This window comes from Bison bison, unplaced genomic scaffold, assembly GCF_000754665.1.
Source record: "Bison bison bison isolate TAMUID 2011002044 unplaced genomic scaffold, Bison_UMD1.0 scf7180017864322, whole genome shotgun sequence".
Taxonomy (NCBI): domain Eukaryota; kingdom Metazoa; phylum Chordata; class Mammalia; order Artiodactyla; family Bovidae; genus Bison; species Bison bison.
Window position 1 is genome coordinate 4,490,149 of NW_011494894.1, and position 25,512 is coordinate 4,515,660.

General features: G+C 35.7%; 1 protein-coding gene across 1 annotated transcript in view; it reads right to left on the reverse strand.

Moving 5' to 3' along the window:
* LOC104998058 (chromosome unknown open reading frame, human C1orf27) overlaps positions 1 to 25,512 on the reverse strand; it is a 36,702-nt gene that overhangs the window by 8,226 nt on the left and 2,964 nt on the right. Inside the window, exons 2-12 of the mRNA XM_010853068.1 lie at positions 24,536 to 24,656; positions 21,818 to 21,952; positions 18,150 to 18,245; positions 15,790 to 15,896; positions 14,740 to 14,776; positions 13,826 to 13,966; positions 12,361 to 12,456; positions 11,448 to 11,516; positions 7,089 to 7,217; positions 6,210 to 6,300; positions 2,074 to 2,259 (exon numbers count right to left, since the gene is read on the reverse strand). Of these exons, the coding sequence (XP_010851370.1) occupies positions 2,074 to 2,259; positions 6,210 to 6,300; positions 7,089 to 7,217; positions 11,448 to 11,516; positions 12,361 to 12,456; positions 13,826 to 13,966; positions 14,740 to 14,776; positions 15,790 to 15,896; positions 18,150 to 18,245; positions 21,818 to 21,952; positions 24,536 to 24,634 (1,186 nt within the window). The 5' untranslated portion in view covers positions 24,635 to 24,656. The remainder of the gene's footprint in view (positions 1 to 2,073; positions 2,260 to 6,209; positions 6,301 to 7,088; positions 7,218 to 11,447; positions 11,517 to 12,360; positions 12,457 to 13,825; positions 13,967 to 14,739; positions 14,777 to 15,789; positions 15,897 to 18,149; positions 18,246 to 21,817; positions 21,953 to 24,535; positions 24,657 to 25,512) is intronic.

Below are 25,512 nucleotides of genomic sequence, written 5' to 3' on the forward strand. Positions count from 1 at the left end.
TGGGCTGCCATCTATGGGGTCGCACAGAGTCGGACACGACTGAAGTGACTTAGCAGCAGTAGCAGCAAGTATGAAAAAAGATGTGCTACAGTTTTCAAAATTGACCTATTCAGTCTATGTCATTCAGTTAGTAACAGATATTTATGAATACCTATCATGCTTTAGGCATGGAACTCAGAGCAACACTTACTCTCAAGAATCCTACAGTCTTACGTGAAAGATTAACATCATTAAACATGCAACTGATACTCATCAATAATTATAAGAATGGAAAATAATGCAACGAAGCAGCATAAGACTATAATTAAACATAATGGAGGAATCCAGGCAGTCTGAGCTGTTATGTGAGCACGTAAAAGTATCCACACAAGTTAAAAAACGCTGTTTAGCGCCTCGAAGACAGGATCAGTATCTTATTGATCTTTGGATCCCAAACTGTAGGACTGACAAAATCAACAATCTGTTCAGTCAACAAATATTTACTGAGGACCTATGTTACGTTAGGCTAGACTCTCAGTAAAGTGCTAAACATGAAAGCAGCGAAAGGTGGTGAAGAAAAATGAGGTCTAGAGACTGTAATAATAACAGTTAAAGACATTTGGGAGTACTTGGCTTTGAAATATTTAGAACATGACAACTGCCCTCAGTTTAAACTTAAAGAAAGACCTCAGTAAAAGAAGCAGTACAGCTGCCATTTGAACAACGTGGGTTTGAAATGCACAGGTCCACTTATATGCAGATGGTTTTCAATAAATACATACAACAGTACAAGGCAATCCATGGCTGGTTGAATCTGTGCACTCAGAAGGAACTTACTCAAGTTATCAACATCAGAGGTGACCTAGAACAAAGGCAAACAAAAATCTCTGCCCTCATGAGTCTAAGATCGGTCGGCAGAAACAGTGTAGTTGCTCATCTAGAAAAACATATTTCACAAAGTAGCAAACTTTTCTACCAATCTGCCTCAAAATTTATCATTCAGAGGCTATGCTATAGTTATGCCTTTAAAAATATTAGTTTTCAGGGGACTGAAGCACACCTGCAGCTTTAACATCTGGTACTTAGCAATTTAGAGGTTTTTCTTTTTGTTTTGCTTTAAAACAAACTTACTGTTCCACATGATTAATATGACCCTGGAGCTGTTGAAAAAACAAGCCGGGTGATCTCCAACCTGCCTGAGGCTTTACTGACAGATTAGAAATTCATCAACTAAACACTTACTTTATTCACAATAGAAACAGCAAGACTCAATCACCCAACTCTTGTGGGGGGTGGGAAGTAGTCAAGCAACAGAAGAATGATATGAAATTTATACTATGATATCAGAGATTTCAAGACTGATAAAAAAAATGGCTACATACTACACATTTATGGATATCTGCAAGTAATACTTTCATCACATATTTTTTAAAAATGTTTCAGGAAGACTGTATATATTTATACATTTATTTATAGACATGTTTTCATATTCTGCTCTCACTAGAGACAAAAACAAAGCAAGCAGAGCAAAACAAAACAGAAAAAAGACTTTTAAAATGCAAGATCAAATGTGAAAGTGATGGTTAGAGACAGAGAATGTGTTACACAATTACTCAGTATGGCAAATCTATGTTCTGTAAAAATAATCTTGATCTAAATTTTGGACCTGCCCATTTTAGCTTGGCATCCCAATTATATGGAGGGGACAGGAAAATAACAGCAAATAGTCTGAAGACATTAAAAAAAAAAACAAAAAACTGTGACCTGATGCTTAACCAAATAATTAGTTAAGATAATGGACTTTGAGAAAACTTCACTTAGAATAAAAGAAATCCCTTAAAGCTATACTTTTCTATCTATTTAAGAGTAGGCTTGAAAAAAATCTAATGTATCTTAAATTCTGATAAAATTTTCCAAAAAACACTGCCACTTACATACTATGTAGAAATTAAATAGACACATTTTTAAATGACTCAAAAATATCAAATAGGACTAGCTTGAAAGAAATCTACAGACATGATGCTTCAACTAGATGTCCCATAAGTAACCTTAGCCATAGTCTAATCTGGTTCTTAAATAACCTCATATAATTACCTGTGTTTATTTCCTCTGCAATTTCCAAATCTTCTATTTGAATCATACGATCTAACATCTCTAAAAAATGGTCTCTTATTTCTTCAGCTGACTCATCACCAAATTTATAATCACATAACATTACAGTGGATCCCGGAATGGGGACAAAAACTCGGTGAGGGAGAATGTGGAACTCTTTTTCAGAATCTAAAAGGAGAAGAAACAATATTTAGATGGATCTGTCACTGCTATCAGTGATAAATATAAGTATATGAAAGTATATGTCGAAAGAAATAAAGCCTAAAAGGTCTTTTCATTTTCTGTTCTTATACAGAATTCTTACTGAATTCTTTAACTCAATATTTAAGACCTCCGCAAGGGACCTAAATGATACTCCCATAAAATATCAACTCACCACTGCCTTCAATCCGAGGATATTGTTGATTATACATGTTCATGTTATTCACTATTCTATGAAAAAATACTAAGGAAACAATTTTGTCCCTGGTCTCAGAACTTATTGTTTTTCTCGTTTGTTTTAACCTTATAAATACTGAAATTTCTGAACAATTTTTCCCTTCTTCATGCAAATTTAGAGACAAACTAATGGCTCACTTACATTAAATGTATAGATCGTGATAGCGTTCATTTCCATACTAATCTCACCAATGACTTCATCTTACATAATGTAGATCCCCAATCAAGCATGTATAGGAAATCAAGATATACACATTTTCTGTACTAATCTCACCACCAACTCCACTTTGCTTTCATTTTCCCTTTGCCTCATTCTCATAATTAACACTTATTTTGTCTTGTTAACTTGTAATGCCTTTTTGTGAGCAGCTTTAAATCATTTTTAGACAAAATAATATGGACGTCAGTAAATAATGAGCATTTCATTCTTTTAATAATCACATTTCCCTCAATTTCTAACACAGTCACTGATCCACATAAACACATAATTATTGTTTGGCATAACACCATGACTGATGAAGTATCAACAAAGACAAGAGATTTGTGTAAAGAATGACTTTCAGCAATGGATATGCAATTTAAAAAGCTTCCGATATTCAGATCAAGTAGAAAACCAGGGCTAATGTTAACCGTAACTTACATTTCATTGTTAAGAAACAAGTGTTAGCTTTATAACAGATGACACTGAAGAATGCCTTAAGTGTCACAGAAAATGCCATGGCTTAAATTAGGTGTTCCTGCCAGATTCTGCTTAATATATTGCTTTGACATGAGAATTGGGCCAGTTTTACTCTGTGACCAGACTGCCTCCTAGCTGTAAAATTACATTACTGCAATTTGCACTGTAGTATGTAAACTATCCACACATTAACGTTACGACTATTATTTTGGGCCATAGTTTCTTTTGAGGGGAGAGGGGCATAATTTCTTGAAACAGGTTAAGTTCAAAACTTTCAAAGGTGGTGCTCATGTATGTGTTTAATTGGCATTAAAATTGCATTAATTCTAGGTTTGACTGAAAAAGAAACACATATGTTTGCTTATAAAATCAAATGTTAAAGATTTGGCTGCAATAAACTTAAATAATTTATTAAAAAAGAAAAATATAATTTTTAAATTAAAGTTAGGTTAACCATTTATTACTCAAATAAGACCAAGTTTTCTAGCTCATCTGAGGTTTAAAATGGGAGGGGAGATCTTTTTAAAACAGCACATCTTAAAAAGTACTTAAAAAAAGAATCCTTTAGGTATATTCCCATAGCAGAGTATTTAGTTCAAAATTATAAAAACATTTACAGTTAAGTCAATACGATAAGAATTGAGTTTCTGCTGATTAAGTATAGAATCCTAAGTCATACTGGAGTACTACAGAAAATTTTACAGAACAGGTGATATCTAAGCTGACTCTTAATGCATGAAGGAATGAGAAGTACAGTTAAGAGAGTGTAACCATGACTACAGGCAAAAAGGAAATACAAATGTTCTGAGAGGACAGGGAGTATAGATGGATGTGGAGGGAAGGATGGAAGAAGGTAAGAGATTTCATAATCGATGACCTCAGTTTCATGAGTGTGTCATCTACTGAGTAAGAAGGCAGGACTGAATGGAGGCTGACAGGATAATGAGAAGGTCTGGGATACTTCTTAAGGGAAAGAGGGAGACCACAATAAGTAAAAGGACCAAGTGGAGTCCTTTGTTTTTTTTAAACTGTCATTTAAATTTTAAGTTCTTTCATCTGGATAGCCAGAATTTAAAAACTATGTTTATGTTAAAGATTACAAATGTAATGTTAATATGCCCTTTGCAGATTTCCTTATGCATGCAAAAAATATTCCAGTTTAGGTTAATTTTATAGTATATATTCTAGATTTTCTTCTTCTTCTTCTAAGTCGTTTCAGTTGTGTCCGACACCAGGCTCCGCCGTCCCTGGGATTCTCCAGGCAAGAACACTGGAGTGGGTTGCCATTTCCTTCTCCAATGCATGAAAGTGAAAAGTGAAAGTGAAGTTGCTCAGTCATGTCCGACTCTAGCAATCCCATGGACTGCAGCCTACCAGGCTCCTCCGTCCATGAGATTTTCCAGGCAAAAGTACTGGAGTGGGGTATATAAGAAAGACAAGCTAAGTAAAATGAGAACTAAACCTAAGATCTAAAATGTAGTGTATATATATTAAATTATAAAATTCACATGTTGTGTTATTATACTTGCAATATAGTTTTTACCTTGATATCCTAAGATATACTGACATGTTACTGGAATAATTATCCTGTTACTACAGTTCAAAAATGTTTATTTACACTTGGTTTCTTTTTAAAATATAATCTATAAACAATTACTATCAGAAAGAGTTAACTTTACTGATCGGACATCAGCAAAAATTTCAAAATACTAATTCACTTAATATGAAATAATACCAAAACAGTATTATGATACCCTATTTATGAAGCATTTGTAATGGAAAGGAATATTTAACTAATATATGTGATACAGTAGATCTTTGACATTAATGGTATATACATCCCATGCCCCTGAAAATCCTAAAATTCATAGTTCAGTTGTAACATATAGTGTTACTCAGAAAGTAAAGTAATGATTAATATCATGCGAATTAGCACACACATGAAATCAAGCAGCAAAAACAAAGCCACAGAAATGCCAGACTAACTGGGTGGCTAAGTGACCAACCAGGCTTTACATACTTCCCAAAATAAAACTCTCCATCCAATAGCTCCATGTAAAATTCAAAATCATGTCTCAGGAAAATGATATATTATTCGTGAACAGAACTTCAGTTATTTGTGAAGTACATGAAGGATATATATTAAATCTGGAAATTCCAGGTATTATCATACTGGGAATACACAAAAATTATAAGCAGTCCACTAAACCTGATACACAGGCTTTTAAAACTAAAAGAAGTTATTTATACACAGGAGCTATGTTTTTTTTCCTATAAAAATAAACACATTCCCTTAAAAAACTAATATATGTGTTTCAACTATGTACATATTCAACTGTGTACTGCAAATCCACTCACACCTGAATATAGAAAGGTAGGTAAATGTGTAGCTTCAAAAAAGCACACTTAATATGATAACCTTCCTTTTGAGTAAAAATAAAAGATTTCTAATACAAATTAGTGAAAAAGTATAAATTGTTCATGTTTCTCAAAAGATGGAATTATATAAGGTTAAGACATCATGACCAGCCTTTTTTAAACCTAATGAAGTCTGTAGAGTAACATGGATGAAAAGTATATAAACTAGTACACACACCAAAAAAAACTGAAAAGAATATGATCAACTGCATATACATCTATTAAATACTCTATTATATATAATGCTGAATACTAATACATTAATTTTTTGATCATGAATAAGTTCTTAAACTTCACAGGTATTGATAAAAAATAATGGTTTTAAAATGTAACACAGTTTATCCATTTTGACAAAAATTCACATGGAATTTTTTAATCCTCCCTGAAATTATTAAATGTTGACAGATTTGCTATTAGAAGGTGTTCAAAACTTTCTTTAGGTGGCAACTGAAATTTTTCATTATATAAGAAAAGTATGTGATGACATTATTTTAATAGATATATGCAGTAAAAAAGGTGATCTTGACATCCTAGTATATAGATTGAACACATGCAAAAAAAGTACTTAATTTTATACTCATAACTTTTTTTTCTGGAATTTCATTCAAAAGCAGATCCTCAAATAGTATTTCACAACGATCAGCAACTGTATTCAATATATCTCTTTTCATGGCCTATGGAAAAACAAAGAAAAGCACAATGAGAAATAAGATCTATTACTTTAAATTCACATTATTTTATCATCAACCCCTCTCCCACATAACTGACTAGAGAATCCCATGGACAGAGGAACCTGGAGGCTATAGTCCATGGAGTCACAAAGAGCTGGACACAACTGAAGGACTGAACATGCACGCGTGTATGAACGTGTCCAATAAAGTAACCAGGACATCATTCCACTTTTTAACGTCCATTCATTTAACATGCTTATCATGTTTAACAGCAAATTTACCTAAACATCATCTATACAGTAAATTTAAACCAAATAAAAATGAATGAAATTTTGCGTCTCAACGATAATGCTAGTACTCCAAATTAGAAAATGTATAACCACAACAAAAGTGCCAGTCATCATTTTTTTAATTTCTAAATTATATAGATTATAAAACACCACCAAATAATTCTTCCTAGGAGCACTTTTCTTGCTATTAAAAAGCTCAATTTCCCTCATAAGAAATGATTTCAAAGGTACTGATATGTACAGTATTAATTGTGGAAAACTTAATAAACCTGTATAATCATCACTTTGTAAAGGATAGACTATATATGAAAAATAGACATTCTACATATGAAAATCTTGGGATGAATCATCTGGTTTAGCTGGACTGCCCAACAGATTAGACTTTTATCAGTTAAAATCAAATTAATTAAGAAATTTGAGACGGAAAAAAGATTAAAATTTTAGGATTTTTTAATAATTATGTTAACATGCTTCTTTCATATACCAGTTTTCCTTTTGTACCTGCACAGCATCTTTAACCTTGGGCTTATTACTATGAATATAAGCTCTGCATTTCACAGCACCCTTAAGGTTTACAGAGCCACTGCAGATCTGGACCATGGCTGTGGATCTGTGGTCTGAATTCAGAAGCTGAAAGACAAAATCTGTTTAAGTTCTAATAGCCAATGATTATCAACTATATGAACCATTTAAACATTATATAAGTCATTTCATGAAGCAAGAAGAAATTTTTAACTGACCCAGGTGTCTGAAAATATTCTTTATAAATTTTAGAAGGCCTTTACATTTTTCCTTATAAATTATATGTTATTTTCTGAGTATTTTGAACATACTCTGAAATTAAATACACCACATCTAAATTTTTCTTACTAACATAACTATCTATAATACCTATATTCTTTCAATATGTTCATTAAACATATATTATTTGCAGATAACTCAGATAAGTACTATTAAGATTAAAAGACGTACAAAGAAAACATGATCTAGTAACAGAAGGTATGTAATGCAAGCTCTGCAAAAAAAAATTACTGAAATACAGAGCAGGATGTGATAAATACAGTAAAATTACAAGCAACATATAAACATTCATTTATTTATACTTTTAAGTCATAACTTTCATAAGTCAAAAGTAATGTTACAGACTCCGCAGGTCAACTATGTCTGTCACCAGAAAACGACATCAGTGATCATCACTTTCATCTCATAGACCCATTCTTTTCTAATCTAAGTAGTATTAGTTCATGCTTGGCTTTGAGCTTTTTCACAGACATTTTTAACCTTATCATTTCAACAAATACCAAAACAAGGAGAGCAGTGAAACTTCAAAAGTACTACTAGAGATCTGTACAATCATACTGGAAACAAAAATCATGATTTAAAAAAAAGAAAAGGACGTGGTACAAACATATATTCTAAGTGCACGTGAAATAAACCATTCAACAACAGACTTCCCTGGTGGTCCAGTGGTTAAGAATTCATTTGCCAATGCAGGGGACACAGGTTCAGTCCCTGATCTGGGAAGAGCCGACGTGTCACAGAGCAACTAAGCCCATCCGCCCCAACGACTGAGCCCAAGCTCTAGCGTCTATTTGCCATAACTACTGAGTCCACACGGTGTAACTACCGAAGACCTCGCACCTAGAGTCTATTCTTCAACAAGAGAAGCCACCACAGTGAGAAGCCCAGGCATTGCAGGAGTAGCCCCCACTCGCCCCACTAGAGAAAGACTGCGCACAGCAATGAAGATCCAGAGCGGCCAAAAATAAGTAAATAATTTTTTTAAAAAACCACAACAGAGTCAACTCTGAAGAAAAAAGACAATTCATGCAATTTAACCACTGCTAACTAACCATGTGCCGGTGACTCTAATGTAATACAGGCAAAGGCTAATTTTTTTTTAAAGAATGTAAGCCTAAAAACAATCAAGGTCTTGGTAAAAAATCTGTCACAGGCAAAACAGTTCAGAAGGTTCCAGGTCTGCTCAAAACTGTCAATCATTAAATGAAGCAACAGGGTGACAATGCTGATACTCTTTGGAATAAGCCTCCTATGATACTTGTAGAGATCACTGATATATTAATAAATGGAGAGGAGGAGGAGTAATGAGCTCCCTTCATCCACTAAACCTAACTCTACTGTAGAAGAATAACGTCCCATTTTACATATTTAATATCTAATTTACAGTACATATTAACACAGTTGCAACATATATATTATATATGTATATTATATATATATATTTATATATGTATAAATTAGAACATTATTTTCCAAAATTGTATATATAAAAGACTACACACATACACACATATCAAGGAGAAGACTTTTTAAAAGATAAAAGGACTTGATTCACTCCTTTTTGGTGGAAATGTATTTAGGTTCTATAAATGTCAACCCATCTTGGTTTCTTTGGACTTCAGAACAAACCAGCTAGCAGACTTTGAAAATCGAACCTATTCATAAGTGGAGGGACTTTCGTGATGCTGATATTATATTTTGGAAAAGATCCCTCTGGTTATGGTAACCAAATGAAACCTTATGAAAATGGTAACATTTCGGCTATATCTTAATGTACAGGTAGGACTTTGACAGTCTGGATAATAAAGGAAAAATGGCACTGATAAGACAGATGACTTGGGAAATATACAGAACTTTAAAGGCACGGAAAGCATACATCTAAAATAGTTAAGTTAGAAAATAATGAAAAGGCATGCTGAGGCCACAAAAAGCCTTGAATTAGAATTCGAACTAGTACATATAGAGCAATTAAGGAATTTTACACAAGGGGAGTAACACAGTTAGTGTCTGCCCCTTATACACACTTAATATTAATTGGAAAAAAAACTAATAAGTAAATGAACAGTGAATAAATGCAAACTGTGATTCCGAAAGGATAATCTGAGGTAATATACAAGACAGATCAGAAATATGAAAGATATCACAGGAAATATACAAACAAAGGTATCGGGATTCAGAGAATGAATCACTTTGGATAAGAATAAATGGAAAGAGAGAGACTAAGTTCCTTGTGATGAATTAGGTAAAACAATTAGGTTGTAAGGCTAATGGCAATGGGACTATAAAATAAAAGATGAGCTATGCTGCAAAGAAAGAATCAACAAAACTTGATAGAAAAGTGGCCTCAAATACTTATTGACTCCTTATTATATTAATATATAATGCCTTCTATTCTTCTCTCTATATTCCCACTCTCCAAACATTTTTAACTGCAATTTTATAACTGAAATAATTTTAACTGAATTGTTTCATAAACAAAGAAGTCATGTAAGTATAACTAGTAAAAAGCATACAGGTAGAAGAATAAACTTAAAAAACACTTCTAAAATGAAAAAGAAGGAGGAAAATTAAAGACTAAAAATACTTTTAAGGTCCTGAGAAGAGAAACTGAGAAATGTTTAGTGGCATAAGTCTGACAATTTAGTAATGCTCTATTGCTAAACACAAAGAAAAGCAGCAATGAAAGCCCCCTCCTGTGACAAACGGATTTTGTCTATTTTATTTTATTTTTATTAAGTCTATTTTATTAAGTAAAAAAAAAAAAAAAATACAAGTCCTGGTAGCATTTCCCTGTTTAATGAAAAGTTTTCTAAAATCATGGATGTACTTTACATGCTATCTAGCTTCGAGGATAATTTCAACCAGGACTAAAATCAAATGTATACATACTTTTACAAATAATTATCCAAATTTAAATTTCTGAGAAGACATGTGTAAAGTAAAGCAACAATATAAAAACATAAACCTTGCTAATATTGTGTGATTTTTACCAAAACAGAGATATAGATTTGCTTCAAATTAGGTATGTAACAACTCTTCGCACATCACTGCACACATCTTTTAAGTTAAGAAAATTACAACTTTGCTCACAAAACTTACCATACAAAATATTACACACACATATATATGTATATGCTGCTGCTGCTGCTAAGTCGCTTCAGTCGTGTCCGACTCTGTGCGACCCCATAGACGGCAGCCCACCAGGCTCCCCCGTCCCTGGGATTCTCCAGGCAAGAACACTGGAGTGGGTTGCCATTTCCTTCTCCAATGCATGTGAGTGAACAGTGAAAGTGAAGTCGCTCAGTTGTTTCCGACTCTTGGCGACCCCATGGACTGCAGCCTACCAGGCTCCTCTGTCCATGGGATTCTCCAGGCAAGAGTACTGGAGTGGGTTGCCATTGCCTTCTCCATATATGTATATATACATACACATATGTACATTTTTTCCCTAACTGCTAGGCTACATGATGTCAAAATTTTAATAGTCTTGAGGCAATACACTCCAATAGATTTTATTACAATAAATAACTTGGGAATAAATTCTTGGAAATAACTTTCTTTGAATGGAACATTTTTTATAGTCTCTTTTACATCTCAAAAATGTTTTGACTCTCTAATCACAAGCATAAAAAGAGAAACAGGGCTTCCCTGGTGGCTCAGTGGGAAAGAATCTACCTGCCAGTGCAGGAGACACGGGTTCGATCCCTGAGCTGGAAGATCCCATGTGCCGCGGGGCAACTAGGCCCATGCACCACAACTGAGTTTGTGCTCTAGAGCCCGGAGCCACAAATGCTGAGCCCACGAGCCGCAACTACCGAAGCCCACGTGCCCCAGAGCCTGTGCTCCACAGCGAGGAAAGCTATCGCAACGAGAAGCTTGTGCGCTGCAACTAGAGAGCAGCCCCCGCTCACCACAGCTAGAGAAAAGCCCATCAGCAACAACAAAGACCCAGCACAGCCAAAAAATTCATACACACTTAAAAAAAAAACAATTTCATTAAGCTTATGCTAAGAAATACTGCATTTTAATTTTAGATAAGGAGTATTTTAAAATATTTACCAACTGTGTTAGCACTCTAATATCAAATGAATGATTAGCTGCTTGAGTATTTCCTCTAGAAGATTTTTTCTGAAATGACACAGAAATTAAAAAATTAGACTGTTGAGATTGGAGTGAAACATAAAAGATAATTTAGGAGCTATCCAACATATGCAGAGGAGAAAAAAGTCTTATTATTTGTTTTACGTTAGTCTTTTCTATAGGTACATTGTTTTGTGTATTCTATATTCTACAAATTTAATGTATACTCTTAAAAACCATTCACCTCCTACTTTTATTCCTCTAAAGCAAGGATTCGCAAACTATGCCTATGGATCAAATCCAAACTACCTCTAGTCTTTGTAAATAAAGTTCTACTGGAACACAACCAAGATTGTTCGTGTATGTATTGTCTGTGGCCACTTTCACGCTACAACAGAACAGCCAAATAGCTGTAAGAGAGAACACATGGCCTACAAAGTCTAAAATATTTACTACTTGGTGTGTACATTAAGCTCACTGAGCCCTGCTCCAAAGGGAGAAATCACCAAAGTTCCTCTTCAGACCAAAGATATTTTAGAAGACCCCCCCATACACATTCCCTATAAAATGGCCAAACTTAGTATGTAAACTGTTATCAGGGCAGAACATACGACTTTACAACTTTAGTTTTAAGTGAGCAGACTGCAAAGTAGAAATCAGATGAAATTTACATGCACCCTCTCCTGCAGGTTTCAAAATTCTTATGATTTCAGAAATAATCTCCTATCATTTTCTGAGATAATCATGTGCCCTTTAGTTTTAAAGACCTTAGAAATAAGAAGTAGATAAAAATTGTTTTCATGAAGGTAAGGCCTAAATAACTAAAAATAAGTCATCTTTTACTTTTCCTTAAGCACAAATAATTTCATTAGATGATTTTCTCTTAACTCACCTGTCCTTCTAATAGGTCACAATCTTCATCTTTAACTTGCCCATTAATCAAATAAATACCATTTTCTATCTGCTTGGCCCAGCGTGCAAGTCCATTCTTAAAAGAAACACAACATGGACATCTTTCAGATATAATGCCATCTCAGTTAAACTCCCTCAAGTCTACTTTTTCCCACCTAGTACACTAAAATATTAATGATAAATATCCCTAAATTTCAATAATGTGGTATTTAAATTCAGTATCATGAACAAAAAAGTATATCCCCAATTTTTAGTACCTTATCCATATTAAATAATTGTTTTTCTAATCTTTTTCCCAAACTAACATACATATCACAGATTTAGGTGGCTTCCGGGAGTTGGTGATGGACAGGGAGGCCTGGCATGCTGCGGTTCATGGGGTCGCAAAGAGTCGGACATGACTGGGCGACTGAACTGAACTGAATAACCAGTCAAATAAAATTCAGTAATTTCTATTAAAAAAAGTAAGAAAAAAGAAAGAGCCTCAAACAAATATACAAAACAGTATTAAAGAGGAAACAATAAGCACGCTCCATTTACCTCCTTCAACAGGAAAAAAGAAGACAAAAAGCTACGAACAAAAGAATGGTACAGAATTATAAAACGTAACTGGAATATGGAAAACAAAACTAAAGAGGAAGATAGTTCCCTGTGCTATACAGTAGGGCCTTGTTTTTGTCCATTCTATTTATAAAAATTTGCATCTGCTAATCCCAAACTTTCAATCTATACGCAATATCCTAAGACAGATCAAAACGGAAAAGAACGTGAAAAATATATATACGTGTACAACTGAATCACTCTGATGTGCAGCAGAAATTGTTGTTCAGTCACACAGTCACGTCTGACTCTTTGCAACCCCATGGACTGCAGCACGCCAGGCTTCCCTGTCCCCTACCATCTCCCAAAGTTTGCCCAAACTCATGTCCATTGCATCAGTGATGCCACAGTGGAAATCAACACACTGTAAATCAACTATATTTCAATAAAAAAAACTGTTTTAAACGACTAAAGATGAAAACAAAAAAGACCAACCGGTGTATCCTCTTACATAGTTATATTTTACAATGTACATGTGCTCAGTTGCTAAGTCATGTCCGACTTTGCGACCCCATGGACTGTTGCCCACCAGGCTCAGACTTCGTCAATGGGATTTCCTAGGCAAGAATACTGGAGTGGGTTGCCATTTCCTTCTCTAAGACAATGTACCTATTACATGTTAATTAACAAATATTTATGAAGCACTTATTACTATGCTAAATACAGTAGTATGGTGACATTGTCCCATGTCTAAATTTCTAATCTGGCTGGACTAACAAATCAGTTACCTGTAACAATAATTAGAATGCAATTTTGAAATTATAAAATGAACAGCATAGACAATCAGAATAAAGGTAGATCATCTATTCAGCAAACACTAAAGAAAATTCATTTTATTCTGATACCTTTGTATTTTTCTCCAGAGTATAGCTGACAGAAGTAGTAGACAGCGGGACGTGAATATTAATATAAACTGTACACTCTAAGGAAAGCCATGAAGCTGATAGTCCATTTTGATACTTCCAATCTGCCGGTTTTGCAGAACTCTTTAGCAAAGGGGAAGAAAACATAAAATACCCGATTAACGTAAAACACACGGAGCAATAAAACATCATAAAATGTACAGCCTAGTAATTCATACAAGTTGTTATCCAACATATTTGGCCAAATTCCTTCATCAAAGAGCAATAGGTTAGAACTAAATAAAAATAAAGCATGCACTAAAAGTTTGGTATTCTTCAACACATCCTAGGCAATCCTGGCAACTCCCTCCCCCAGTGAAAGACTGGTTTAAAATTCTGGCGAGTCCTCTGGTCCTGTAGTTCTCATCTGCAGCTTCACCAGAGTCAATTCTGAAGCGTCTGATGCAGCATCAACAATCACTGAGCAACTGTATGAGGTGCCAGACGTTTTCCTTCTGTCCTATTCCTGCTAACAAAACACTGCAGCTACTTTTCCACTCTGTCTTCAACACCTTAGCAAAGGATTAGTTTGGATTCCTCTTGAGTACAGACAATTTGTTTACTAGGCACTGCAGCTCCCACAAGCCTAGACACTTGTACTACAAGCCTCTCAAATATAATACTGGACCCATAAACAAGATAAGGAGAGCTTAACAAAAATATTCTAACAACAAAACAAAACATAAATTTTCCTTGTCTGCAAAGAAATTAAGCATATTTCAAAGTAAAAAACTATGGGTGGTTGTGGACATCAATAAGAAGAGACAGCATTGAGAATTATTGAAACAAAAATTTAATTTTCATTTAAAAGTAGTCTGCAACACAGAAAAGTCTTTATAAAGAGAACTTTTTCTTACCTTTGGATCATGAATATCATAAGTTCGACAAAATATTCTTTACTAATTAAGGATAGAAATAACCAAAAAAGTAAAAATAAAAAAAGCAATTCTTAATAATCCAAAAAAAAACCATCCAAAAATAAAAACAAAGTATATGCATCCAAATTTTTACAAAATCATACCACTTCATGGTATGACACTTAAAGACAGGTATACACACACACATATATATGCATACATGGGTTTGTGCAAGTATATTACTTTTATATATATAAATTCCTTTGACTATAATACTTTGGATACTTTATTTCCTTCTGTTTATAAATCCTGCTCATCCCAATGAATAGAATGACAGCGCTTACAAAATTGTCCTCATATACACACTCTTTTTAACAAACAGGAGTGCTGTTCTGAATGGAGTCAAGCCTGGAATGTTTACTGGGTCAAAGAGTCTGTACAGGAAACATTCTAGTTAAATATCAAAGGAGTTAAGAGCTCAGCTTCTGCAGGAATGACCACTTATTTGAATTTTGTATTTGGCAGGTCCTAATTTACTGGACCCTTACATTGCTTCACTCCCTTGGCAAAACTGCCTCATGCTTGGGAGGTACTTGCCCTGCTAACATGTAGAGGAGAGAAGCTAAGAAGGCCCTATAACTAACTGGCTTCTAGAGTCACCTGATCTTGGCCAGAGAAACAAAAATTTCCAGCTCAGTGTAATTGTGCTTTGAGTTGAACATTTTATCTATAGGAACTGGAGGTAAACAATATAAAAGCACTGCTTTGCCTAAGCTATACCTCTCTGTAGGGGACCTAGTGTACTGTAATGTACAGGGGTAGACAGCTGGCGAAGAATTTAGAAGGCCTAGTCCCTGCCTCCTCTCTCAAACTCCTTACAACATGAGACATGATTAACAACCATTAACACTATTCTTATTGGCAGTCCTATTTATGTGTTATTTACAGAAAACTTATAAATGATTTAAATAAACATTTGGGTAAAAAAGTTGCAGGAACATTATATCGGGATCATATACTTTAAAACATGAACACCTAAATAAAAGATACTTTTTTGTAGAAGAGCAAAAGTGAAGTATAACTCGTTCTGAGACCTCCTCTTCTGTGAAATTCCACAGTCTCTTTTTATTCACAGATTTTTCCACAGCAAATACTAGCTGAAAAAGAGGAAAACACAATTGAATGCAAAATAAAAGAAAGGAAAGTGCAGAAAAAGACAACTATAATAACCCTAATTTACCATTTAGCTTTAAAATTTCATGATCGTATCATTAAATTTTCTTTCAAAAGAAAGAGTGAAACTGACTATTAATCATTTAAATTCCATTTTTAGAGATAAATAAAAATTGGGTATTAAATAAAAAAACATAATTCACTGTCATTAATGATCAACTGAACCCAATTTAGGGCAACTGAGCTTCCCAGGTGGTGCTGGTAGTAAAGAACCTGCCTGCCAAGCAGGAGACGTAAGAGACACAGGTTCGATCCCTGGGTCAGGAAGATCCCTGGAGGAGGGCATGGCAACCCACTCCAGTATTCCTGACTGGAGAATCCCCTGGACAGAGGAGCCTGGTGGGTTACAGTCCATAGGGTCACAAAGAGTCAGACACGATTAAAGAGACTTAGCACACATGACTTAGCAGCCATGCAACATTTAAGTGAAGTATGAAGATTTTACTTAATTAGAATGAAAAATGACAAGTGATTTTTAGCCTAAAAAAACAGAGCATGTTGCCCATTTGGCATTTCTTATTTAAACATCACAAAAGATGTAAGGCAATATACAAGGGTACATACAATACAGAATAACACAAATTATAAGTGAGAAAATCAGAAGTAAGGACATAAATCTATGCCACAGGTAAGAATGATAAAAATGCACACTTGATATGGGGAGAAGGTTCATAAATGCTCTAAGCTCTCTAAAAATACTGTGCACAAAGAAATCTAATTTGTTCCCTAATTCACATGGTCCAATAGCTAAACAGGTGATCAGAACAGGCACAACTTTCTTGGTAATGATATCAAAAGAAATTTCTAAAGACAGTATCATGTAATACAATGAATAAAGCTCTCTGCAATGACCTTATGGGAGACTGTGACAAGTTTTACAAGCTTACTTCATATCATATCCTCAATGCAGGCCAATGGAAAGAAAGAAACTAAAATGCTACAGTTTCTGAAAGAGAGCATTTCTAAAATCTTATATGCTTCTTAGAAACAAGAGATGCAGAAAGCAAGAGGAAGGAGGATCTGTCTCTCTCTAGCACTGAGCCATTCATTCCAATGCAAACCACAAAATGATGCACAGCGGTGGACATAGGTTACATTCCAAAATGCCAAATAGGATGAACAACTGTGAAAGAGGTACACTTATTTAAAATGGTAAAAATGGTACAAGGTTGAATAACTTGCCAGGGGAGGGATTATCATCTCCTTCTTCCTTTACTCCCATAGGTACAAATATCAAAGGTTTGAAGGTGGGATATTTGATGGGAGAGAAAGTTACAAAACTGGAAGAATCTGTAGCATCTGGATTCTGAGCCGTATGCTTTTTACTAGAGAAAGGGTTTTGGGGATTCTGGTGGGTTTTGCACTTCTCAGGATAATGAGGTCCCCTTCTTTCTTGGGGTGGAAAATAAATTTGTGAAGGCTTATCTGGATTTTTAAAAAATATTTATTTGGTTGCTTTCGGTCTTTGCAGCCGTGGGATCTTAGTTGCCCAACCAAGTATCAAACTTGCATCCTCTGCATTGCAAAGCAGACTCTTAACCACTGGACCTCAGGGAAGTCCCCTTATCTGGATCTTGATTACTAAAAGAGACGCAAGCTGGCTGTCCAGAGCTTGCTTCAGGTTTGGGCTTAAGGGGAAACAGTTTGTGGACCCTTATATTTACTGGTAAACTATGTTACCCAATTGACTGACATCGGAATTAAACAAAAAGTAAGTGATTTGTGATAGATACTCTGTCCAGAAATAAAGAATAAGTATCTGACTGCCGTTACTTTATGTCTTATTCTCAGGATCCTGAGAGAACTGAAGAGATGAAGAATTACAAAACATTAATTTCACATTAAGGCAATCACTTGGAGCTAAATGGGAGTTCTAGCAGAATACTGTTATTGCACAATAAAAATTGTTAACCCTCTATAACTTGTTTCACAATAGTAAAAAATTATCTTTAAAATAAGGAATATTTTTAAAATATATAGCTTTGATTAAAAATATATATTGACATATATTACACTCAAGATACTAAGCAATTTTGTCAGGAGCCACGATTGGGTGGAAAAGGCTGTTTTAACATAATCCCATCGTAGAGAATTAATCTAAACATGCCTAGGATCACTGTAAACATATACAAGCAATTAAGATGTAACTTGAAGAATTTTTGATATTTCAGACTTACTCTACGCAGGGTATTTTGAAATTCACTTCCCATTTCTAAAGCTGTAATAATAAATACTCCAAGAACTAAAAGTCCCCCTGGTAGCATCCTGGACACCTAAAAACAGAAATACAGCATTAGCTAACAAAAGCATTTGACACTTTATGCAACCTGTGTTTGAGAAGCTAAATATTAGATCAGTAAATGCCTACCTAGTACCAACTATATGCACAGCACTGAGGTGAGGGCTTTGAGAAAAAGGTTAAAATATTGAGAAATGGATGATAACGAAGATGAATGGGGTGTCAATCTTCCTAGAGTATTCTTAACTTTCTACCTTAAAACTACTTTATAAACAAAACCATTTAATAATGACACCCTTTAGTTACAGCCAGAGAAGGCAATGGCACCCCACTCCCGTACTCTTGCCTGGAAAATCCCATGGACGGAGGAGCCTGGTAGGCTGCAGTCCGTGAGGTCGCTAAGAGTCGGACACGACTGAGCAACTTCACTCTCACTTTTCACTTTCATGCATTGGAGAAGGAAATGGCAACCCACTCCAGTGTTCTTGCCTGGAGAATCCCAGGGACAGGGGAGCCTGGTGGGCTGCCGTCTATGGGGTCGCACAGAGTCGAACACGACTGAAGTGACTTAGCATAGGATAGCATTAGTTACAGCAATAAGCAAACTTCTTTCTTATAAGATCAAAGACAGAAATCTCTACTAAATTTTTCAGTGACTTCCACTATCAGCTAAATAAACAAATTTTATCTTAGGCTGGTATTAGACTCTCTAAAATCTGATGGATTTGATATGCAGAGTCTCATCTGACACTACTTCCCATGAAATACTCAAGTGTTAATCACAAACTTCTCACTGTTCTCCTCACATATGGCCAGGTTTTCTAACTCTATATCTTTCACTCAGCCTGGAAGGATGTTCTCTTGTATATCTACATGTTGGAACTCTACTGAACACCTCAAAGTCAGCTTGAGGAAGCTGTCTTCCTTGATCCTTTGATCTTCAAACTCATACAGGATTTCACTACAGTTTTCCCATGGAGCTTATCACATGAACCTGGGCTGTGGTTATGTGTTTCCTTACTGGTTGATCTGGGAGCTCCTTAATAGAAGAACTTAACTCTCAACTACCTCTGTATTTGTATAATATCCAGCAGAGTCTGGGATTTGAAGAGAGGGAGTGCAATCTGAAAATCCACTGTTTCCTATTGTTTAGATTTACAAATCTAAATTTTAAATTGAAATCTTAAATTTTAAATTTCAATTTTAAAAATCTTATTGATATTGGGTATTTATATTATTTAGAGCTTTTCCGTACTCTTAAATAATAAATGGTTAAAAATACTAGCAAGTTTCTGTGTCCACAGGATTATCTGCTTATAATAAATCTCTTGAAGTGGATAACCAGGCTAAAAAGTTATACATTATTTTTCAGGATTTTGACACATACTACCAGTTTGTCCTTTATAATATCTAATTTTCCTTCCATATGATTGTGGCTAGTTCCTCATGCCACAGGTATTGCTTTCTACCAGTTATACTCAAAAGATCAGAGTGCTCTGGTTATCTTTTATGTACTTAATGTATACGCAAAGTTTTCAGAAAATTAGATACCATAATCTAACTCCTAATATATTTGTATTATGTCTGCTGATGTGGGAGAGCTGGGTTTGATCCCTGGATGGGGAAGATCCCCTGGAGGAGGGCATGGCAACGCACTCCAGCATTCTTGCCTGGAGAGTTCCATGGAGAGAGGAACCTGGCGGGCTATACAGTCCATGGGGTTGCAGAGAGTCAGACATTACTGACAACGAAGCACCCAGCACATGTTTGCTGATACCTCCGTCTGATTTCATAAATTCTAAATACTATAGAGACACAAACTTGACCTACAAAAGCAACGAAATTTCCATATTTAGAATGGGGAGCCTGCATATCTTTTCAAAATCATAAATAAATAAAATTAACCATTTCTTTCTAGAGGCAATAAAGCTATATACTTTGCCCTATAAATTTTACGTTTGTATAGATGCATATAGATTTTTTTAATCCAGTAAATATTTAATATTTCATTACAAGAGCATATTAAATTTTTAATGGATTTTTTAAAAAAAACCTAAATACTACATCCCAAAATAAATGCAGATAAACAAGTATGTGTGTTTGAAGATTTAAAGCTAAATGGAGAAGGAACTAATTCTATTTTTACCTTACTTTAACACTGTTCATTGGATGATATAATCCAATTCACTTTTAAGTGAATTTATTCATCGTTTCCTTCACCCACCCCAAATCCGTTTCTTCTTTGTATAATGGCAACACCACTTTCCTGGACACCCTGGAAAAAAGTCTCCGTAACCTTCTTCTACTCTCACAATCTCTTTACTGCCAGTCTAGTTGGTCACTAAATCATCTTAATACTAGCTCTTTCTCTGAAATGTTTTGGCAATGAAGTTCAGCCCTCTGCTTCAGTTTGTTGATTCATCCATTCACTTATCCTTTATTCTGGAGTTCTCATCATAAACCATGGGAATACTATGCTTGGCACTAAGGATACGGCCATAAACAAGAGACATGACCCCTGTCCTCATGAAGCTGAAGGGTCTAGTCACTAGAAAATGTCATCTTTTCTTGAACTATTACTATAAGTAAGTTTTCTGCTCTTTCCAGTCTCCCTACTCTCCATTTACACTGTACCAAGGCACTGAAATTACTATCTCAATTATTGGCAGATCAATCCTCCAAATAGGGAGCTCTCAAAGTCTACCACAGAGCGACAGGCTCCCAAATGAACTCCTCCCTTCCCAGGATGACTGACACTTCAAACCATCCATAAACTGACCCCATACAGTCTTAAGCCTAAACACCCTCTTTAATACACACCATGCTTCAATTATACCCAGTTGCCTGCTATTCTAACACACCTTTAAATTTCATGCCTTTGGGTCACTTATCCACACCTTTGTGCATTCAATGTCCTCCGTGACTTCTTCCAGCAAAGTCCTATTCATCTTTAAAGTTCAGAGTCTTCTGTGAAGCTGTTTGAATCCAACCACTTATAGATATTTGATCATCCCCCACTCTATATTCCTATAGTACTGTTCTATTTAATCTCATTTGGTAATAATGTTTTTCACTTTGGTTAAAATATAAATTCTAAGGACGTTAAAAAAATTTTTAACCATCATTTTACTTTCTCAGTACCTAGCTTAAGTCTTTAAAACAATCTGACCAGCAACAATATTATCAATAACTAGTATTATTTTAAAGTATAGAAAAATTGGAAATAAGCTAAATTAAAAAACACAACAGATAAAAGTCAACAATGGAAAAGCATAGCATAATGCGATCAAAGGTTTTCAAGTCATGCTGCCTGTTTCACGACCTGTTACAAATCCCAGTTTCACGACCTGTTACACTAATCTTGGGTGAGTTACTTAACTCCAAGTAAGAAAATGCTTTTTTAAAAACTAGATACAAGTAATCAGCAACAAAAAAATATAATTATGAATGAAACACAGCAGAAAATTCTCCTAACTTTTTATAAACTACTCAAGTTTTGAAAACCTATGAGTACTCTGAAATCCTAGTCTAGTAACCTGAGAATAAAGTATTTTTATTTTGTTAGCAAACATAAATTTAACTATATAAAGAGACAAACATGATGACCTGGTGGGCGTGTTCTGTGGCCCACTCTTCATCCAAGTTATCCAATTTGGCTTTGGAATGTGTGGGGCTCTCATTCTGTTCTTCTTTGGGTGGTGTTCTTGTGGCAAGAATCACATAATCCTTTTGTGAGGAACACTTGAAAACAAATTAGAAAAGCTTACTAGAGGGAAATGTCACCGAGGAATGCAAAGCCTTCATGATATGCAAAAACTGAGCAATATTCATAGCAGCTTAAATTGTCAATACCTGTATTATAATGGAATGAATCTACAGGGAAACCAATTTTGATGGACAGCCCTACAATATTTCCCTCACGTGTTATCTTTCAATATATTTAATACCAGCTCCTTATTCATTTGTCATCATGAATATGCATCATGTAGTGGTCCTTTAAAATGGTTTACTAGATGACTGAAAGAACTGCATCTTAAAAACGTATTTATATATTTCTGGCTGCGTTGGGTCTTCTCTGCTGCGCGTGGGCTTTCTCTAGCTGCATGCACAGGCTTCTCTCACTGTGTAGCACGAGCTCCAGAGCAGAGGCTCAGCAGTCACGGCACACAAGCTTAGTTGCTCTGTGACATGTGCGATCTTCCCGGACCGGGATCAAACCCCTGCCCCTTGCATTGGCAGGCGGATTCTTAACCACTGGACCACCAAGGCAGGCCCATAAACTGCACATACACTAAAAGATGACATGCTTGGTCAATTTTCTAGTTATTTTATTTATTTTCTAAGTAATCTCAACAGATGAGATAATTCAACAAATATAAAATCCCTGGAAAATAAAGCAAGAAATGACCTTGTGCATCTTACTTTCACTGAAACAATGGTAGTGGGGAACTTGCTCATATGGTCCACAGAAAAACAAAGTGGGTGTAGGACAGATAACCGAAGTGTTATATTAGATGGATGTTCCTCAGTTTTAACAGCAATTAAATGCTAACCAAAAGTGGGAAACCTGAAGATAAAATTGGGGAAAATTTACTAGCTCAGACTCATTATAGTGAAAATCTCCTACAGAGTAAAAGTACAAGGTAGCATGATGTTATCCTCATGACCTGAAATCCTAATCGTTAGTGTCATCCTGGAACAGAACAAAAAAAAATGAAGAGAAATTATTTCAATAAAAGTTATTTCCAGAACGTTACACTGAAATGAACACTGGGAACAGGTAGGCACTGATTAAGAAAACTCTTTGCTTTCATAAAATCTATGATTTTGAAAAGAAAAAGAAACTGACTCTGAGAATAGGAAACAGGCAAGCCTGAAAGCTCGAGGGGAAGGAGGGGATAGTGATGAACCTGGAAAAAAGAGAAAGCAGCAGCAAGAATGCTGGCAGGAATGAGAAGGCAGCATGAAGAGGGAGTGGAACTCTCCCTAAACTGTGGGAGACTCACATGTGAGACGGCGGTTGTGCTGAGAAACGGGCTACGTGCAGTACGGCAAGTCTGAAAAAAGGTATTTCTCCCTGACCTTTTGCCTTTACTGATTACATCTTTCTCTAAGACTTTTCTTCCCTTCAGTTTTTAAAATAAAGGGAAGTAAAGATCCTTAAATAAAAGGTTTCTAACAAAAAGAATCCCGTAATAGATGTTAAGTAACCTGAATCTAAAAGCCCTGCCAGAGAGGCCATCTGGCCGGCTGGTGAGAAGCCTCATGAGGCGGCAGGACCTGGGTCTGCCCTGTCTTATGAGAAATCAGGTTTGTGAAAACTCTTCGAATGTACCTGTCTCTCAGGGCTACACTAACACTAACTAAGCACATTCAGAATGATGTTGAAAACGAGAATACCATGGAGGGGTATGAGCACACAGATCCCCTGCAGAGTGCATTCTTTCTAAGTAGACAACACAGGACATCCAATTATAAGAGAAAGTAGCTTAGGAATGTGCACAGTAGCAGAACAAGGAGGGCTAATTATGCAACTTGAATGTTCTACAGCATCATGCTAAAATACCCAGGAGGAAACCCGTCCCGACGGACTTTTATTTGTTATTAGGCCTCAAAATCAATCCTTGGAACATAGTACACTCTCCCCAAATAGAGTGAAGATAGAAGCAGCCGGTGCGCCTGCGTGACTCTCGTCCGTTCACTGCTGTGTACTGCTGACAGTCCTCCCTGCTGATTAACACACCTTCCCATCAATTATAAAAAGTCAGTGGGTGCTCATGCTTTTTAAAGTAATTCTCCAAACAGTTGTTCCATTTTGTATTGCTTTTTAAACTTAACTCTAAGAGGGAAATAAAATCTAATTTCCAAATTTCTCCCAGTCTCTGTCCCTCCCTCTCCAGTGAACCAATATTAAAAAAAAAAAAAAAAACCTTCAGTAAACGAGTACCATGGTATGTAATAAAATATGTTACCTTTATTTGTTACAGGTCTGAGATGAGACAAACTCAAATAAAACTGTCAAAAGCTACTTTGTAAAGAATTTGACAACCTGGGATTAAAGATTAGAGGGGAGTAAAAATCACTTTGAAAAGACAATGAAATGTGAATAATCTGGTCAGTAAAATTCTAATTTTGGAGTTTTTACCTTATAGGTTACTTTTACATTATCAAAAGGGAATGTGTTCTGACTTGGGCAAACCTGGGTTACATTCTTCTTCTTCATTCCATCCCTTCATCACCTAAGTTGGGTTTAACTATTAAATAGAATACTTTAACTTTAAACAAATTAGTTTCATCAATAAACGCACAAGAAAAGATACATACCTGTCCTATTAAAAGACCAGAGACAAAAGCTTTTCCCTGCAGATTGATGTTTGAAAGATACTGGCCAACAGTCTCTTCTACAATGTAGGTTCTTCCCATTATTAAGAACGAATTCAACTTCCTAAATTACAAGAAAAAATATACAGCATGTTTAGGCAAAAACCAGAATTTGCAATGGCTTTTCTCATGGGGACAGTATAGAGAAACTGTACTAACCTGACAATATCCCAAACCTTGCAGTGACTGCTTACTCAATAGAACATTCTTTCTTCCAAATTGTAATTCTCAATAGAGAGTTGCAGGAAATGACTCCCAATCAACTACAGTTGACATAAGCAATAAGCCTAGTCCCATATCTCAGAAGATATGGAAAAGGAAATGGCAACCCGCTCCAGTATTCTTGCCTGAAGAATTCCATGGACAGAAGAGCCTTGTGGGCTATAGTCCATGGGGTCGCAAAGAGTCAGACACAACTGAGCGACTATCAGTCACATATCACAGATAAAGAGAACACTAAGCTAGTGAGCCACACACCAGATTTCTTACTGAAATCGACCATTCCTTGGTTGTATCACCTTTGGTAATTTACTGCAGAGCCTCTCTGTGCTCGTTTCTAAAATAAAAAAGATGATAATTTCTGAGGTGCTCAATGAGAGGTTCAGTTCAGTTCAGTCGCTCAGTCATGTCCGACTCCTTGCAACCCCATGAATCGCAGCACGCCAGGCCTCCCTGTCCATCACAAACTCCCGGAGTTCACTCAGACTCACGTCCATCGAGTCAGTGATGCCATCCCACCATCTCATCCTCTGTCGTCCCCTTCTCCTCCTGCCCCCAATCCCTCCCAGCATCAGAGTCTTTTCCAATGAGTCAACTTTTCACATGAGGTGGCCAAAGTACTGGAGTTTCAGCTTTAGCATCATTCCTTCCAAAGAACACCCAGGGCTGATCTCCTTTAGAATGGACTGGTTGGATCTCCT